Genomic DNA, 19,733 nt, shown 5'->3' with positions numbered 1-19,733 from the left:
ACGTGTTTTGGATAGTTTTCCAATATGCCATCTGTGAGATTCTTCTGCCCCATGTTATTGCCACGGAGGTTGTAAACTGGGTAGGTCAGCTGGGTTGTCAACTGGGTATGTTGAAAGATGTTGATGAAAGGGCTTCTCCATAGGCTGGTCATTATGAAGCTGTGGCCATTAGGGTTTAGTGCATTGATGTAGTGCAGAAAAAAAAAAAAAGTATGAAGGAATTTTTCTCATTAACACTTTTAATTAACTTTTAATTGATTCTTAGAAAGATAAATGGCTTCATTATAATGTCTTAAAATTAACACCTTCACCAGAGTTACGCGTTCATGGGTATTTCCCAAGCGTTGTTCTTAACAGCAAAACAGAAAATTCTCGTGTCTTCTCTAATGTGTGTAGCCACACTTCCAAAGTCATACAAATGAAAATACCTTTCTCACAGAATGGCCTTGTTAAAATTTACATGACCCTATTCATCATGCCTTAATTTAATTAAGAGGAGGGAAAACAACTGGTCAGCACTGAAACTGTGCTCCAGTGCCTCTAGGAATAATGAGTCTGAATTGTGCCCGTCCTTATTAGGGCAGTTACATAATAACCAGAATTGCTTAGCTGATGCTGAAATCTGAGGCTTGCTTCCATTCAGGAGAACAAATACCAACTGGACAAAATCTAAGTGTTTATCTACTGCAATCACCAGCATCTTCTGCATGTGCAAGACTGAGCGTGAAATTTGATTATGTTGATTTTGAAGAACATGATACATAAACTGTTGAAATTAAAGTAGTTCTTCGGAGAGCAATGATTAAAACATCACTAGATATAACAAACCTTAATTAAAATGAAAATTTTTAATGAATCTGTCCATTCGAGATGACTGTATTTGTCCAAAGCATGGATTCTGTAATGACTGGCACCTAAATCGCAGCATATAATAAAAAAGATGTGCAGTATGCATTAAAACTTGGTACTTTTTTTTCTGTTTCTTTAGGCTACAGACCCGGATGCAGGTGTTAATGGTCAAGTTCATTACAGCCTGGCAAACTTCAAGAATCTTTTTCGAATCACTTCAAATGGCAGCATATATACAGCAGTTAAGCTGAACAGAGAAGTACGAGACTATTACGAGCTTATTGTTGAAGCAACAGATGGAGCTGTGGACCCTCGCCGTTCAACACTAACTTTAGCAATCAAGGTGCTGGATATTGATGACAACAGCCCTGTTTTTACAAATGCTTCCTACGCTGTCTCAGTGCCTGAAAATCTACCGCCTGGCACTGTCTTCCTGCAGATAGAGGTAAGAAAGTGTTACGGAATGGAAGAAAATGTTTTGTAAGTGTTCTGCAGTACTATGCGTGTCTTTAGTTAACTTGTCAGTGAGACAAAAAAAAATGCATACTGAAATCAGGAAAGGTGTGATATTTAGACTGAAAAATTCATGACCTTTAGTTATCAACTTGTTGAGGTTCACTTGGAAATAAGAGCAATTATAAAATTGAAGAAAGCTGCCACTGTCGTATTTTGGAATATTGTTGTAAAAAATTCTTTAAACGCTTTTGGTTTCTGCTTGAAAGCTCATCACGGTGCTCCTAGGTGCTCGTGTAGGTTGCAAAAGATAGAGCTTTGTCTCGATAGATTCAAACATTTAAGGTAAACCTACACATCTATTCTCTCATTGTATGTAGGTCACTTTGAAAGTAATGCCTCCTCTTTGTTTCCATGGAAACTACAACAGATGCAAAGCACACAATGGCACTAGTTGATAGAGCAAGATCTTAGCTACAAACCACTATCCAACTGTTCAACATAGTCACCACTGTCAGCTATGCATTTTCACCACCAATGAACAAGAGCTTGCCATACTACCAACATCCTCCTCTGGTTTCTTGTGCCATCACAGCAAAATAGGAGGCATTACTTTCAGAGGAGCCCTCATAGTTAATGGAGTTGAGTAGTTGTTTCCAGGGTGATCAACCCTACACCAAGATTGTCATCTGAGATAGCAGGAGGCACCTGAAGTGTTGTCTTCTCCTCATTGACTATAGAAAGAAAACAAGAATACAAAATAAAAACAGAAAAATATAACCAAGTGAGAGCTAATTGTCAATTGTTCTAACTCATCCTTGAGCCACTTCACTAAATGTAGCTGAGATTCATTTCCCATAAGCTGGTAAGAGCCTCCTAATGTTTTGGTCAGCATACCTTAATGAGAAGCTGTCTGCAGATAAATTTTAAGTCAAATGAACAGCTTAAAAAATTGCATAATATTCCTCCCAATGAAAATTAATACTTTTTGTCTAAATACTGGTATGAAATAAAACCATCAATGTTGCTCTACAAAGTAAGGTCAAAAATCTTTTAGCCCAGCCTTCTCTCCCTGGCAGTGGCCAATAGTGGCTGCCCAGAGAAGAGACCAAGAACAGAAGCCTGTGTTGAGTCTTGCCCAGAATATTGTGCTCATTTCACATGGCAAGCGTGTTTTAACTTAATAAACTCCAGTGGATTATTGTGCAGTACTATTAAGTATTAGAATAAGGTAACAAAATGTATTTACAGTTCCTGCAAAATGGATTTTTTTTTTGCTTCTTTTTCTGTATGGCGCATCTAGGCCAAAGATGTTGATCTTGGCTCTAATGTCACCTATCGGATCCGGACACAGGAAGCACTAGAGTATTTTGCACTGAACAAGTATACGGGCGAGTTATCACTTCGGAAGTCCTTGGATTATGAGTCATTCTCTGACACAGATGCAACTTTCACCTTCCTTGTGGAAGCCTTCGACAGCAAGGGCACTATGCCTCCAGGTCTTGCTACAGTCACAGTCACCGTGCAGGTAAGAGCAGCAGCTGGTCTGTTGATAGCATCCTTTCCTTTTTATTACAGAACATCTTCACAACCCTTACAGGTGTCCCAATGACATGCAGGAGCACAGTAGCAGTATTTCTGCTTTCCTGCTTTTTCACTTGCAGGAAACTAACTGCCTTTATCTGACAGCAACTTGTTCTGTTAAACACACACTTTATAACTGCTATCATTGCTTTGCTATTTCCAATTACATAGTTAAATCTTGGTTCATAGATCTATGAAGTACGGGGATAGCTGACAAACATGAAAACATTTAATCCCTTAGAAGTGCTGAAAATTGAAATAAGTACCTAATGCAATTGTTTGCAAAAATGACACCATCACGTTTCATTTAAAGCTCTCATAAATTGTAATATTATGAACCATTCAGGTGTACTGAATGCTGATGGAGCACACTAAGTCTTATATTTCAGTTTCAGCTACTTGAAAATACAGAGCTGCAAAGAAACAGGCTTACTCAGTGGTCTTGTGCTACGAATCTTTTTTATGCCACGTGTTACATCACCTCTGTTTCTGCTGTCTCACCAGTAATAGAGGGATAATGGTTTTCTGCTTGGTAAGGATCTATGTGCTCGTAGCAGAGATAGTAGTGCTCTACCAGTTTTCTGTTGGTTGATATGCTCATAGGACCATAGAATGGCCTGGGTTGAAAAGGACCACAATGATCATCTGTTTTCAGCCGCCCTGCTATGTGCAGGGTCGCCAACCAGCAGACCAGGCTGCCCAGAGCCACATCCAGCCTGGCCTTGGATGCCTGCAGGGATTGGGCATCCACAGCCTCCTTGGTCAAAGGTCATATCCAAGGGTAGTTTTGATCCTCTAAAGCATGTTCCTTTGTGTTTACAGTGGTGCAGTTATGGAGACAGTCAGACAAATCCTTTTGTCTGGTTGCTTCACGTATTTGTTTGTTTATTTTTTCTTTGTTGGTGAACAACAATTGTGGGAGAGAAGGGAATTCAATGTCTGGTATTTGAGCTATGAAGCAAAAATTGTAGCAGAAGTGCAGCTCAAAAATGTGTACTTCAATACCTGGCAACTTCAGTGTAATTGTAATTCTGCAGAAAGTATTCATCAGTTTCTGTATACAGATGCTACGGATTGCCGATGCTGAGTAATTCTGTAGGTCTCTACTGCACTCAGTATTACTCTAAGGACACCAAATATGTCAGATTACTAGCGTTGATGGCAACATAAGCTTCTACAATACCTCTCTGTCTTTGCAAAAATTTTGATGCAGTGCTTCTGCTTCCTATTAGTCTGCCCTCTGAACCAGCAGTTTCCAAGCGAGACAAGGAGAAATTAGCTTTTGATATCATTGCATTAGCCTTTGTTTATATTTCCATGGAGGAAGTTGCTCAAACCTTCATTTTTTCTAGAAGAACCTTTTTCCAAGCACAGTGATTTTCTGCAAGAATTGAGTTTTGTTTTGATGTTAAATTAGCTATTCTGAATTAGGAATGTATTCAGAGAAAAGCTGCAATTCTTTTTGGTCTCAGTGTTGTGGACAGATTGTGGCCTGAAAATGAAGACAAACAGGTTATATTTTGCACGAGAAAGGAAGAGGAGGAGGGGAAGAAGGAAGAAAAGAGGTAGAAAAAAACAGCAAAACATCGACTATTGCCATACTCCGCACAGGGCTGACTTTTTCAATCCATCAGTTTTGTCAACTGAATAACTGCAGAGTTAAGATAATGTGTAGGTCTCAGCCACGAGTGGCAGGTAGGAGAGTAGTGCTGTCAGTGGCTCTCAAGATGGGGAAGGGCTTGTGGAAAAAAAACTGTTTAATATCTCACTTTGTTGGACAGATGCCATTAACGTACGTATCAGAGAGGAGCTAAAAATTTAGAATCTTGATCAGAAGGAAGGTCTAGAAAGAAGATAATGGATTATTTTGAGGCTATGGAAGAACTTAACTTAAATTCAGAATTTTGGGGAGGAAAAAAGAAAGGAATTGAAATCAGAACTTTGTTTGAAATGAGAAGGGCTTCTAGCTGGCAATTTAATGGCTGATTGTAGAGCAGCCGAACAAGAACAAGGAGAGCAGCTGGCCTTTAGGTGTGAGAAGCAATGGAAAAGTGACAGTATGCTGCATTGTAGTTTGGGTTTGTTCTCATATGCCCTTGATAAGAAGGGAGAGAGCTAACGTGCATTGGCTGGGGGTGAAGAGTCCAGATCAGTGCTGAGAAGGCCCAGGACTGAAGCGTTCATGCTGTACAGGACCAATGTCAGCACACTGAGGCAAGCTGACAGAGGATGCTGATCTCTGGTCAGCAGCTTGGTGAGGATGTTTACAGGGTCCTGACTTTGGCCCTGCATAAATGAGGCTGTGTGAAGCAGCCTAGCCCTCACCTGTCCATTGTCTGATCACAATCTGGTCTTTTATTCCTCTGCAGTCATAAAAGCGGTCTGAGCTGTTGCTGTAGGGCAGAACTGAGTTGATAACTCCTGCAGAGCACATCTGTTGTTTCATGGGTGTGGTTGACATATTTTTAGTGAAGACGTCTGCGCAGGGAATCACTGTGGTTTTAAAAATGGCAATTTTTGCCAGACAGTCTCCCAACTCACAACCTGTGTGTGCGGATAGGGTGCTTCTGTGTGGGATGCACATCTCCCTGCCACAGCTCTGCAGGCATTGTTCCTGCTGAACCTGCCTGCTCCAGAGTAGGAGTGCAGTGTGTTCTTCTTACTTGTAAATGTGCTTTCACTTAATTTAGTTTAGAGCTATTTCTTTAGTACAGCACGTGTGACCCATAGATTCCATTCTATGAATCTATGACCCTAAATAGGAAATAAACCAAGTGCATGTCTGTTGTACTCCCCATAACAACAATTATGGGAAGCAGCTTGCAGACTTTGTTAACTCAAAACTGACTTAAGAGAAAACCAGAAGTCAATATTAGAACCAAGCAGGGAATTTATGTAACCATGAGGGATACAGTCCTTTTGGGCCTGCTCTCCTCTATTAACAATCATCATTTTTCACAGCCCAGCTTTAAATAGGGAGCATTATATTTTTTCCTCTGTGATGGGATTCTGTTAACCGGCTATGTACAACATCTGATGGTGTCTATTATTTATGTGATGTAAAAGTGAATGAGCAGCAGTGCAGCGTGCCCATAATCACACAGATCTTTGTAGCTGGGAGGAGGGTGAATACATGCTGTGACTTTCTTTAGACACTCAGCCTTTGGCGTGACAAGTTACAAATAGTTTATATTAACCTTCCCTGAACTTGATCAAAGCGCAGACTGCAAAACAACTTAATCTGTTACCTGCACGTCAGTGCTGAAATACATTCTCTGCTGCTGCTGCAGCCAAGTGGCCTTTTACAATGTATGACTTCAACTCTTTATCCAGAGGAAATTGAAGGGAAATTAAAGAGCTGTGTGTTTAATAAGGAAATGCGTCCTGCACTGACTATGCCTTTAAAAAGCTGTATTTAGCCAGAAAGTAGTATTGTTAGCCTCCTTAAAACAAAATTTCATTTATTTCCTTCTCTGGTTTCCTGTTTTATAAATCAGGTGCTGTTGTATTGTTTCTGGTATTACTGAAGAGGAATAGTGTGAGTGGCACGGAGTTCCTTTTGCCAAATAAAATTTTTTTAAAAAAGCAAAACAACAAAAAAGAAACAACAAAAAATGCCAGGCCTTACACAGCCTGAGGTTTTTCATTTTTCTTCAGTTTTCAGATTTCTCTTCCTGCTTATGTAGTTTTTCACCATAACTGGAAGGTCCTAATGCGTCGCCTTATCCTGGGATGGATGGAGAGATCACACAAGCGTTCATTCTCCTTAATTGATAATTGTAGGCTGGTCTGTAATCAAGAACACAAAACTTATTTTGTCTTGTGTATGTAGATATATATGAATGCATCTATAAAATTATGCAACTTAGAAGCAGTTCTGCAGATCTTGAAAATGTAGTTCAAGAAATGAAAATACAAGCAACTCCAAGAGACAGTTTCTTTGCCACTGTTGAGGCTTCATTTCTCTCATCGTGTTAACAGCAGAGATTTGCATTTGCATGGAGTCTGAGAGAGCTGAATTATCTGCTAAGGGTGTCCGTAGTGCATGTTGCACTTTAAAGCACCCTCTCACAATATAAATGTTTTCAAGTACTGGGAGAAGCGGAATCATTGCTGTTCAAATGGTGTGCTTATATTAGGATTTACTATGGTGGTAGAGCTGTTTCAGAGAGAAAAAAAAGACTGAGGTTTTTTTTATGCTACTGTTAAATGAATAATGTGTTCCTAAATGTACACAGTAAGAATCTCTGCATCATGGGGCCTGGAAGCAGCTTGCATGTTACGACCTTCTCTTATCAGTAGTACCATCGTTATTTTTTGTATCAGTTTGTCTCTTTCTTGTTTATTATAATTGCTTTTTCCTCCTCCTTCCGTAATCTGGGAAAAGATTACTTTTTCAAGTAGAGTATATGGTATAATGCAGCCATTAGCTCTGGCTGGTGATTCAAAGTGATAAAGCAACATGAATAAATAAAAACTGATCTGTATGTTTCTAGTAATGCTCTATTACAATTCTACCAGCAAAACAATTCATGTAATTCCTACCGTGCCTTAATCCCAGTGGGCTGTTATTACAGAATGAATTTCCAGATGTGATAAACATGACTGTATCCATTTGTCCAAAGGGACGGTGAATTCCCAAACTACAGCTGTCAAATTAATTTTCCAACAGAAGTACAAAATAGAGAAGTTTTGCCACTTAAAATACTCCCCCTGCTTCTCTGTGAAAGAGGTTGGAGGCTCTGGGAGCTCAGTTAGTTTGTTTTCAGTGTTGTCACAATGATTCACTTTTTTTATTGGAGATTGGAGCCATGCTTTGTTGGTTTTTTTTTTCTGTCACTGCTTTTAGTATGTCTACAACAAATGAGTCATCTGGGATTTCATACAATCTTTTTTTTTTTAACTCTCAAAAGATCCTTTTATTGGCCACCAAGTGGGGTAAGTGGCCACCTAGAGTTATTGCTTGTAAACTGAGGGAGTCTCCTGTGTCATGTAGCCTTCAGTGGCTGTCTTCTGGTGTGGTTAGAAATCCCTCTGCTGGAGAACTTCTACCCAAACTTCAGTCTTGAATGTGTGGAGAGCAGACTTGAGGCTGCTTGGGGAAATAACTGAGAAACCTGCTTTTGTGGAGGCACTGGGAAAGCCAGTTGGTGTCATCTTTTTGCATTTCAGTGAAGCTTTCAGTACTGTTTCTTACAGCATTCTTCTGGACCTAATGCCCAGCATACACAGCTAGGCACAACCATAATGAGATGGATGGGTGAGCAATAGGCTTGACAGGTCAAGCTCATAGGGGCAATGGTGGCTGGTCACTGGTGGCTTTCTGCAGGGCTCAATTCTAGGGCCAGTTCTCTTCAATGTATTCACCAGCGACTTGGGTGCACTGCTCAAAGTAAGTTTGCAGGTGGCACTGAACTGGGAGGAGCTGTTGACTCCTTTGAGAGTAGAGAGGCATTGCAAAGATCTTGATAAATTGGAGGTCTGGGCGGTCTGTTTCATACCCAACCACCCTGTAGAGCAGAACTTCTCCCTAACCACGTCCCCTGATGTTTTGCTGACACCCTAAGTTTTGAATCACAATACACAGGAACATAAATTTTGGCTTTTCAGAGGAAGCTTCACTTGGGTCTTGTTCCTAACAAGCACTTCAGCAGCAGTAAATCACTGTTAGGATTTTATGTTTCGGTGGATTCGGATTGAATAGTAATAATAATATGTGATAATAATAACAATAATAATTAATATTTGCTGTCAGAATGCAGGTAATGAAAGATACATGAAAATGAAATACACTAGTGAATAAGTGAAGGTCAAACATGTCACCAGCTTCTTACATGTCCGCAATAAAATTTAGTAATGCTTTCTCAACAAATTTACATCTGTAAATTAATGTTTCCTTTCTAACATGTAAAAAAACCTATTTTTCATTGTATAATGGGGTAGTCCAGCACAGTGGCAGCCCACTTGAAAGAAGCAAAAAAAAAAAAAAGGACTTATGAGCTACTTGAAGGGTTGCTGAATGCTAAATAAAGAGTTCACACAGTTTGTTGCATTATTTCAGTCAGTGTCATCGCAAACTTGCTGCTGAAAGTAACTCAGCACTGCTTGATTCTCTAACCTCAGTCCTTGTTTGTCAGAATGAGATTGACACTGAAATCCAAAATGTAATTCTATTGCTTGTTCCAGTAATTTTCATATACTGGCTTACGTCATTGTAATTAAAGGAAATAGAAAATTGAAATAATACACTGGCAAATGAAAATGTGGGATCCTGAAGAAGGGTTTGCTAGCAAACATTGGTGTGTACCTTGAGGGAATAAGTATACTGGCAAGATGCATGAAACTCAAAGATGACACATGTCATGTGTTGATTAAAAGAGGCTTAGGAAATGGCTTAAAGAGTGGCAAGGGTCTTAGAGGTTTTGGTGCTCCAGTATATGTTGATTTTTGTGGGTTTTTTTAGTCACGACTTTGAAGAGATGTTCTTACATATGAGTTGGAAGTAATAACAGAATATTTTTTAAAGCCTGTGTGACTATTGATAATAAGCATCCAAATGCATCTGGAAAAACAGTCTTAAAGCTAAGCATCAGTGAGTTGAGTTAAAAGTAGAATTTTTTTGCCATTATATTTATCATATGCATTGGGGAGTATAAATTGTTCTGTGCTCACCTTGCCATCAGTGACTGAAACTGCCAAAATGAAAGCACAAATTATGTGGGAATGATAGTTGGCAGTATCTTGAAAAGAGTTGTCTTACCTCAGTGATTACTCATCATTGCACGGTTACTCTTTTCTAATCCCTCTGCACTCTATTTGAAAGGCTGGAGAGACCTAGTAGGGTAGAATTTGTTGCTATGTACCACTCCACAGGAATACATAGATAAATTACAACATGTAACCAGTGTTATTAACTTCAGGGAGTCATTTAACTGAAAGTTGAGAGTTTGCTTAAAATCTTGCTAGCTGAACTATTTCTGATACAAGCCAGGATGCAATTGGCCTTCTTTGCTACCTGGGCACACTGCTGGCTCATGTTCAGTTGGCTGTTGCCTAACATCCCCAAATCCTTTTCTGCCACTTTACAGCCGTTCTGCTGCAGACCTGCAGCATGGTTTGGGGTTATAGTGACCAAAGTGCAGGACCCAGCACTGGGTCTTGTTGAACCTCATACAATTGGATGCAGACCACGGATTCAGCCCATCCAGATCCCTCTGCAGAGCTTTGCTGCCTTCAGGCAGATTGACTTCCTCCCAGCTTGATGTCGTCTGCTAACTTAGTGAGGATGCACTCAGTTCTCTCATCCAGGTAATCAATAAAGATATTAAACGGGACAGGTCCCAGCACCAACCCCTGGGGAACACCACTCATGACAGGTCACCAGCTGGATTTAACTCCATCCACCACCACTCTCAGTGCCTGGCCCTCCAGCCAGTTCTTTACCCAGCAAAGAATGTACCTGTCCAAGCCACGAGCTGCCAGCTTCTACAGAATACCATGGGAGACAGTGTCTAGATGTTTAAATGAAAAGTTAATCTTCTAGTAATGGGATTACATTCGAATAACATTTGGGTTTTCTTTCAGGAAAATAAAACTCTATTGTGAGAATAATCTTCTAAAGTCGCAACGTAAATTCTCACTTATTTCAGTGCTGAAATCTGTGATTCCAAATCCAGAGGCCCCCATGGGGCTGAAATGAAGGGTGCTGGACCCAAAGGCAAGGTGCTGGAGGGGCCCAGGGGAGGCTGGGCTGTGGGTGCCCTTAGGGCTGTGAGATCTTGTGGCTTTAGGGGATTTTCATTCTCTTTAATAAAGTATTTTTGAACTTTGCATTGACCAACATCTTTCAGTGGCTAAAGGAAACTCAAGAGGAATAATGGTTGTCAAGTACATTGATATAAAAAGAAAAAATGCTTTATGGAAAGAGTTTAAAGGGGGAGAGTAGAGGAATGTTTTTCTGTGAAAATCCCTGGTGTTTGGAAATCCTTGCTGGTTATTGAATGCTTGTAGGCAGCCTGGATGGGAAGCCACCAGCTCTGGTAATGTGCACATAGACTTAGTTAACAGATGTTCAAAGCAAAAGGACAGCAGAAAATTAAAAAAGAGAAAAAAATGAGAAAGTATGAAAATTTTAGTGTGACATCAACTATGTTTTGAGGGAAACTTCCTTGCTCTCTCCCTTAGTAGGTTCATGTTAATATACATTTAGTTTTAGTGGAAGTAGGAACCACTTTTAAAATGCATTTTTTTTCTATTTATTACACATTATAAAAGCCAGTAGACTGCAAAAGGATCTGTAAATGCCTGATATGCATTTATTAGCTCAGACACCATTCTGTCATTGTGGCTTTTACAGTGAGGCCATGTTTATTTCCACTTAGATACAGATGACTAGAAACCTCAGTATCAATAGCTGTAATTAAAGAATACAGTCCCAAAGTTGTAGGAAAAACCCACGGATGTACTTAAAAATCCTTTGTGAAATGATTCACAAACCACAAACATATAATATTTACAAAGCTAATTTCCCCAACCAACTTAGAGTGATTTTGTAAGAGATCAGAAACAGAATGAAGCATGTCTGTGTAGACCTGTAGAAGCTTTGCAGTACAGTGGTTTCTGCTTTGGGAGCTGAGGAGAGAGACGAGAAGAAAGAGCAGCTTAGTGCAAAACTGTGTTTGTGGTGCAGTCCCCACAGCTAGGCACTCCTGCACTCAGTTGATGATGGTAAAAATCCTTTGACAAACTAGTAGTGGTCTAGAAGCATCACCAGTACCACTGAGCTTGCTGTCCTCTGGGATTTTATCCCTCTGGGACTGTTCAGCAGCTTAACAACTGGATTTTGCCACTTCAGAATTGCAACTGTTTTAATAAATGATAATAAATGATAAATACTTGATTATAATTAGCTCACGTGCAAAAAAAAAAAAAAAAAAAAAAAAAAAAAAAATCAGGAGGCAGGAGCTAAAAAACCCCACCAAGCTGATTTTGTAAACTGTATAAAATAACTACTAGATAAAAAAAGGCATCAGCCTGTTTCCATAAGAAGAAAATTGGGAGAGGGTAAAGTGTTGTTTTTTATTATAAGGGCTGGAGGAGGAGAAGCTTCGCTCCTACTTGGTAGGGCTGCCCCCTAGTGCACTGCAGGCTGCAGGCTGCAAAAGTCAAGTGCAGCAGCAGGATTCCCTGTGCATGATGAAAGGGCTTTTGCACAGATGATTACGGCTGAGATAGATAGATGCAGATGTGTATCCGTATATTTATGTAGGTGCATGTATATTTGTCTAAATATATAAAGCAGTATTGGAGTGTCACCTTGCGGTACTTCTGTTTGTGTCAAGATAGCTGATGAAAAACAAGACTTCTACCAAAATGCATTTTCTCATTTTTAGTATTATTATTATTCAGAAAGTCTTCATTAATGATGCTCAAATAAGTCAAATCTCTCACTGTAATGTTGCCTGCCATTATTAAAATAGAAAGGCAGTGACAAGCTGCAACTGTAGTTCACTAGAGTGAGCAGGGGCTGTGTCCTGATCCCATCACAACTTCCTTGCTCTGTAATCCCAGTGTACTTTAATTCTGTCAAGAATTGCCCAAATGTCTTGGGGCTGCCATAGCAGCTCTTGGCACATTTGACTCTTGCAGGCTTTGCTGCTCAGGGTGTGTTTTTGAAGCGTAGGGTTTCATTTTTATACATGCAACTGGGGATCCTTTAGCAGATGGATCTGTATGATCCAGTGCAAAGTCACAGAGGAGCATTGGCACCCTCCCTGTTTGTGCCTGTCAGAAACAGCAGTGGCTCCATGGTGGAGGAGGTGCAGAATGGGCTGAGCTAGGCTAGATTCTGCTCTGTGTGCACTGCGGGCGGTGCTGAGGGGCAGTGATGATACAAAGAAAGCAGATATTTGAATCCACATTGTGCATTTCAGAATCACAGAACCACAGAATGGCTCAGGTTGGAAGGGACCTCAAGGATCATGAATCTCCAACCCCCTGCCACAGGCAGGGCAACCAACCTCCTCATTTAATACCAGCCCAGGCTGCCCAGGGCCCCATCCAACCTGGCCTTGAACACCTCCAGGGATGGACGGGGCATCCACAGCCTCTCTGGGCAGCTGTTCCAGCACCTCACCACTCTGCTGGTAAAGAACTTCCCCCTGACGTCCAACCTAAATCTTCCCTCCTTCAACTGGAGGAAGAGCAGAATGTTGCGCCCAGATGTTGAATAAACATCCTTAAGTTAGTGAAGGACACGTATCTTCCGTTGTCCCCATAAATCAAAAGTCTGTTGTTATCTCTGAAGTCTGTTTAAGTTTACAAGTTAATTTTGTGCTGGAAATGCTGTATTGCAGATCTTTTTCTTCTGCACTGGTTGTGTATTGCCCTCCCACATTGGCGGTACCACCTGTCGAGGAGCGCCTAGCTTGGTTTTAGTGCATTACTGCCGGTGACTGCCTTAATGGTTTTTAAATTGCTTATTGATTTGCTTCTCCATGCCTTTCCTCCCCCATGTTTTTTTCTCCTCGTTGACATTCCTTGATGTGTGTCTTATCTCACCAGCATTTTTGTTCATCATTCTCATAATATCTGTAGACCAGTCAGTATTTGTTTGCTCAAATCTTTTTGATTTTTTTGAATGTGATGTGTCTTGTTCGGAATGTAAGGAAGTTGGCTGGAGCTGAGGGTGATGTCTGAGATAACAAATGAGTTGGCATCAAGAAATCTCTTTAAGTTTTCATTTAGTTTTGGGATTCACACATGTGAATCCTCAAAAATGACAGTATTGGAGTATGTATGCTTCCTATATTGTGCTTTCTTCCTGCTTTAGATTCTTAATCTTTCTGAAAGGGAAGGATGCAAGAACTTGTGCTGTATTGCTCTTACATGCTGCCCAGCATGAGCGATGTGATACAGAGCCAGAAGTGTTAGGTAAAGGGAAACTGTGATAGGGAGACAGCTTTGGTTTCTTTATGCTTTGACTTTGAGTCTTTGTGTAAACAAAGGCATACAAAAGTATAATAAATCTTCGGCTGGATGAGCAGTGACACAAAGGCAATTTTGTACTTATATATAAATACTTGGCTGCTATTACCTCACTGTCAAAATACACAGCCCAAGTATTTCAAAGCAAGATACATAGAGAGCATTACCTGTATTTCCATTTACATTTTTGTGTGTGTTTGATAGCCAACAGCAGCCTGGATTTATATGAATGGAGCAAAGAATGGGAATACTTTGTAAGATGCTTGCACAGTTTGGCCACTGGGGCACGTGCACCACAATAACACACTGCTTGTTATTATCACTTTGTGGTAAATTACCACTCCATCCCTAACCTGTAGTTATTGATTGCACCAATAAGCCACGTACATTCCAATGCAAAGTCAGGTTTTGTGGAGTTTAAGCAGAAGCCTTCAGCTGTAAGGTCATCTTCAGTGCAAACTGTGCAAGAGCACATCTGTCCATGTCCTTGGTCTCAAGTCATGTCAGAGACCCAGAACTTGCTCTAAAATGTTATATTTTTATCCAGAGTTCTTCAGTCACGAGAACTTGAAGACTGTGATGCAAGGGGAAGTCTAACTGCAGAGGCCACAAGGCTTGGGAGGATTGTGCTTGTGATTCTTAAGCTCTTCTTAAAGTTTGCTATCCTCCCATACTCCTAACAGAATGAGATTTGTATGATAGTCCATCCTCAGTGTTGGTGCTTTTTGCTCCTTGTGACCTTTTTGGTACCTTTAAGTGCCCATAGTATATGATGATATCATATACTGAGATGATAATAATGTACAGAGGAAATGCCCCAACGTACCTGTAACAAAACCACTTCTTGCTGCATGGGAAATAGCCCAGAAGTCTTTTTTTTTTTTTTAACTCCCCACACTAAACAAGGACTTCTACTAGAATAAAGAAGCCATTACAATCAGTAAAGCCTGTATCCACATCGTCTGCATGCTCCACACCCATACCTTCTGCTTGCTTCTGGCCATTCCTTGTCGTGGATATTTATGATTAGTACGTGAGAGACCTGATCACCTGCCTGCAATCACAGTCATGCTCTCACTGCACTGCATTGTACAGCTGTGTGATGGGAGCATTCTTACGGGGGACTTTCATTCTGATAAAAGTGAGGCCGTAAGCTGAAATTCTGCCACATGGAACAGGTGGCTGCTTTAAGATTCAGCAAGAGATGAGCCACGAGGAAAAGCACGTGGAGCTTAGGGATGACTGAAATGTTTGGTGTCTGGTTGGTTTGGATTGGGCTTATGAGGCACAGTCATGCATAAAGCTCCACTCAGAGGAAAGGTAAGTTAGGACAGCAAGCTTTCTGCCTTTCTCCTTTATGTTTCGCTTTGTATTCCTGGATATTTTCTAGTGATACGTGTATCTTGAAAAATAGATGTAGTAAGTAGAATGACTTGATCATTTTCTATAGCAGAGCATGTAGTGTATCATCTTTCAACAGGATTAGCCTTTCCAGCGCTTTAAGTTGCAGACTTTCAGGAGCTAGGGTACATAAAAGATAACAAAAACATAATGGTGATTCCCCTGCAATGAGCAAACAGCTGAGCATGATCCAGTGCTGCTGCACTGAGGAATAGAGACCAGGTATGTCTGGAGGTAGGCGGTCAGGAGAAAGGGGAGGTTGTAATTTTGTTGTTTTGTTTTGCACTGAAGACAAATGAAGGGATGGGTTATTCTAGGAAAAATCAAATCATTGCACTGGGTTGTTAGCCCAGATGGGGCTTCTTATGGAAGAACAGAAAGTGTCTTCTCTGTCCAAGTGCTGTTTATAAAAGCCTGTGTATCCCACTGAAAAACTTCCAGAGCCTGCAAAACATGACATTCCCAAGCATACAGATCTACACAGTCGTAATACCCGTGCATGTAGCATTGTAGGAGATTCCTCGTATCATACTGAAGATTGCTTTTAATATGCAGATTTCGTTTGCCAAGGTTTTCAGAGATACCTTTGTGTCCACGTCAAACAAACTCATTCTGCATCTTTTCTTTGTGGTCTGTGAATGGCACCTTACAGACTGGGATTGCTGGGTGGTGTTGGCTTCTTAGCCACAGCACTACATTGCTCTGCGCTGGTGCTTCTGGGATAAGAAGCAAACAAAGGATAGCTAATTCTGAAGACACGGCGTCACTTCGAAGAGTTGAGAGGAGCAAAATTGTTCATGTGAAATAGTCGTTGGTTTTAGATTCTGAGATTAAGCAAATTATCTTCTTGCAAACAGATCAAGACATTGAAAGTGAAAGATGCAATGTAATTCCACGAAGAAATGCTAATTTGTTTGAATTTGGATGTGTTTCCAAAATCTTTTCATTAGAAGGCTCTCCTAGTTTGAATTGCCTACTTGTCGCTTTTTATTTTAATGTGATGGTCCAATTGTCTCTTGGAAAATCTAAAAATCAGCAAAAAAAGCATTTCCAATGCTTTGAAGCCTTGAATTGCAGACCCTGCAGCAGAACATAATGCATTAATTATCCAGCCTCGTATTACATGGATTTGTAGCAGTGATTTCCTCATCTTCACAGACGTTTACTACACTGTCGTTTCCCCTGATGAGGTGTGGATGAATGTTTTAAATGATAACATAGCACACTAGACAGTATGAGCATTTGCAGCATCTCTGTACTTACGTGCCATCAAGCAACAGCAAGCTCATTCATTTGAGAAACTTAGCCAAACCATGTTGTGGCCCTCTGCTTGAGAAGCAGCTGTCACGGAAATCTCTGCTTGGTTTACTTGTAAGACTGTATTTTCCTGCAGAATTCCCTTCTGTTGATCTGTCTCGTATGAATACGTTGCATTGAAACTTGGCTCCTTCTGTGCTACTTTTGCCTGGTGGCGATGGAATCGAGAGCCACAAAGAGGCTGTGAATGGCAAATAGGTTTCCAAATGAGGAAGGAGCGGTCAGGTGGTGTTTGAAGGATCAACTGTGAACGTGTCTATAACTTTGTTTAAACTTCAGAAATAAACTCTTGTTTCTTGCAGGATATGAATGATTACTCGCCAGTGTTCAGCAAGACGCTCTACAGAGGAATGGTTGCTCCTGATGCTGTCAAGGGCACTGTTATCACTACTGTTTCGGCTGAGGATCAAGATCCTCCGGTAAGCAAAAAGGTTCTGGTAATACTCTGCACTCAAGAGGGAAAAATCTGTAACTCCTGTAAGTGACCTACCCTTCCCAACAGCAAAGGTGATCATTATGAGTTTCACAAAGCAGTAAGTCGTACATTTTTGTCAGCCTGGCCTTTGTCGTTCCGGACAGAGGCTGCATTTATGAAATGATGATTCCCATAGGTGACAAGTCAGTGATACAGCAAGATTTTTGGAAACCTCTTAATTTGACTTCCTGGTGATAGGTGAAGTACAGGAATAGGGAAACGGGATGCATGGCTGGCTTTTCTACAGTTGTGCAGCTTAGCAAGGAAACAAAACACAACTCTGTGAGACTGTTGCTTTCTTGATTTGCATTCATTGCTCAGGGTCACGTGGAACTGCACAACCCACCAGCTGACCCTGTTGGACTCTGTTTGAACAGTGTGGTGATGTTTTGGGGATGAGGCTTATTCTTGCCACTGGCTTTTATCCCTGCTCCCTAATGAAGCAGTTGATTGACAGAACTGAGCACATATGTTTGACTTGTTAGCTATTCTGAAGGGCAGTATCAATTTTTGTAATAAGAGGTTGATGAACAACGGTGTCCAGATGATACACTGAGGACAATAAAAGCCAAAGATGTTCTGCCAGCCAGGTTTAATTTTTAATTGTTAGTGTTTCGTATATTAAGGAGAATAATCCTCAGGGAGAAGTGTTCAGAGTGAATGTGCCCCGCACATTAAAAGCTGATGGCAGTGCTTTGACACAAATCAACTGTTGCTTAGCAAAATATGCTTCATAGTAATTTATTTACCACTCAGGGACAGAATGCTAAAGCAGTGTTTCTGTAAGGCCAGTCCTGGTATCCCCTTGTAAAAAATCCTAACACACAGCTGTAAGTGAATTCCCTGCAGGTGGTGTGCATCAGCTGCGTGTTACTGAACTTTGAGGTGTGAAGGTAGTTGGTGTCTGCTGAAGTTCTGGACTGTTGTTAGTCCAAACTATATAAAAGACAGTATTATCAACATATCTTGGATCGGTCCTTAGTAAGAAAGCACTCTGCTGCTGTGGTACTGCTAATTAGTAAGCTTTGCCTTCAAATAAATGATTCTGAACTGCATTCATTATTTCAGAGAGTTCAACAGATGGTGCTTAGCTGGAGAAAATTCTCTGTTGCTCTCCCCAGGAATGACTTGGGAACCAGGGACTCCATTTCTGTTAAGTGCTTTCATCCTCAGTAGTTAGCAGCAAATAATTCAACAGAAAACACTCTGCCCGTCTCACCAGTGGAGTCACTTCAGAGTGATCTGCCAGTGGAGAGTAGAGAAAACTTGCTTTGCATGAGGATCAAAACTGTGCAATTTTTTTCACTGCAACAGTAAAAAACTGAAGTACTGAATCCATCAGAAACAATTCTATAATCCTGGCAGTGTCCCAGAACCACTCCATGTTTGCTCCTATCAGGTTATCTCACTGATCTTTGAAAAAAACTATGTGGAAAAGGATGGTAAGGATCAGTGAAATAGGGCAGATTTGTTCACAAATGAGTTATTGGGATTAAAAAATAAAGCATTCATGACTACTAAGATATTATTGTGATTTGTATGCTGGTTTTATTTAACATTCTCTGTTGCCTCACAAGAAGATATTTTGGTCTGGATGAATTGTTTGCCTATTCCTATGTGGTCTCCGTTTTTTAAGTCTGAGCTTTAAAGAATAAGATATTGTTTCATTCAGTGTCTTGGTGATGAATGTTTAACTGATGGGTGTATGCAATTTTTCCTACTTCCATGGAATCTGCATTTTCTAATGCAAAGTTATTTCTCGTTTAGAAACCGAAGCAAAACCAAAGCCAAACTCCTAATAGCTCGTTAACCTGTCAGCCTAGAATTTTTAGAAGTATGTTTTGCCCCTTGTCCTTCTGGACTCTCCATTTCTAACATCTCTATCACATGGACAGAAAAATGTAGGAATTGATCCTAAGTCTGCCTGCAGAGGATAATAATGGCCATCTCCAGTTAGTACGAGAGCAGGAGAATAGAAAACTAGACTAAAGCACTTACATCTCCCAAATTCCTTTCTTGTGATTTCCTCACATATTTATATATATCTTTTTTGTATGGGTTTGAATATTTTGTATTTGAGAAATGCGTGGATTGCTTCTATTTCTATCAAGAAATGGATGCACACAGGAGGCAGAAATCAAAAGCACTGAATGCTGGGTCTCACTTATTACCATTATAGCAGTCAATAACGATGTTACAGTAATGGTCTTCAAAATCAACTCTTGCATTTCTTTGATTTGTATCACAGCTTTAAAATAAAACTGCCCCTGGGCTTTAAATGAATGCGCTCTCTGTAAAAGCCAGCCATGGAGGAAAAAAGCTTCTAAAATTGTTTTAGAAAGCTGATATTTTATTTCAAACTAATGGTCAATAGCTTTTATTTTTTTTGAATTTAAAAGAAGGAAGAAACATGAAACCATGGATGGTTTTGTTTCTTTTTCCAGCTCAGCTAAACCTGTTTAAATGATTTGTTCTACTGGAAAAGTGTTATTATTATTGGAGCTTGTTTTCACAGTAAGTGGTGTTGCAAAGTATTTGGTATGAATTCACCAGAAATTGGTTTTTTTTTCTGAAAAAAAAGAAACCAACAAAACCACAATGTTTTTCTCTGTTCAGCAAGAGTAGCTTTCTCTAAACTTGCCATAATTGCAAGAATATTCCTACCTGT

General features: G+C 40.3%; 1 protein-coding gene across 5 annotated transcripts in view; it reads left to right on the top strand.

Annotated features, from left to right (window-relative positions):
* Window positions 1-19,733, top strand: part of PCDH15 (protocadherin related 15) — an 858,090-nt gene that overhangs the window by 740,111 nt on the left and 98,246 nt on the right. For all 5 annotated transcript variants that reach the window (XM_090144727.1, XM_031602523.2, XM_090144725.1 and 2 more), the window contains 3 exons: window positions 989-1,294; window positions 2,606-2,830; window positions 16,893-17,009. In XM_090144727.1, the coding sequence (XP_090000853.1) occupies window positions 989-1,294; window positions 2,606-2,830; window positions 16,893-17,009 (648 nt within the window). The remainder of the gene's footprint in view (window positions 1-988; window positions 1,295-2,605; window positions 2,831-16,892; window positions 17,010-19,733) is intronic.

Source organism: Phasianus colchicus, chromosome 8, assembly GCF_987193195.1.
Source record: "Phasianus colchicus chromosome 8, bPhaCol1.hap1.1, whole genome shotgun sequence".
NCBI lineage: Eukaryota > Metazoa > Chordata > Aves > Galliformes > Phasianidae > Phasianus > Phasianus colchicus.
The sequence above is the reverse complement of the archived record's forward strand: the minus strand, read 5'-3'. Positions and strand labels throughout refer to the sequence as shown.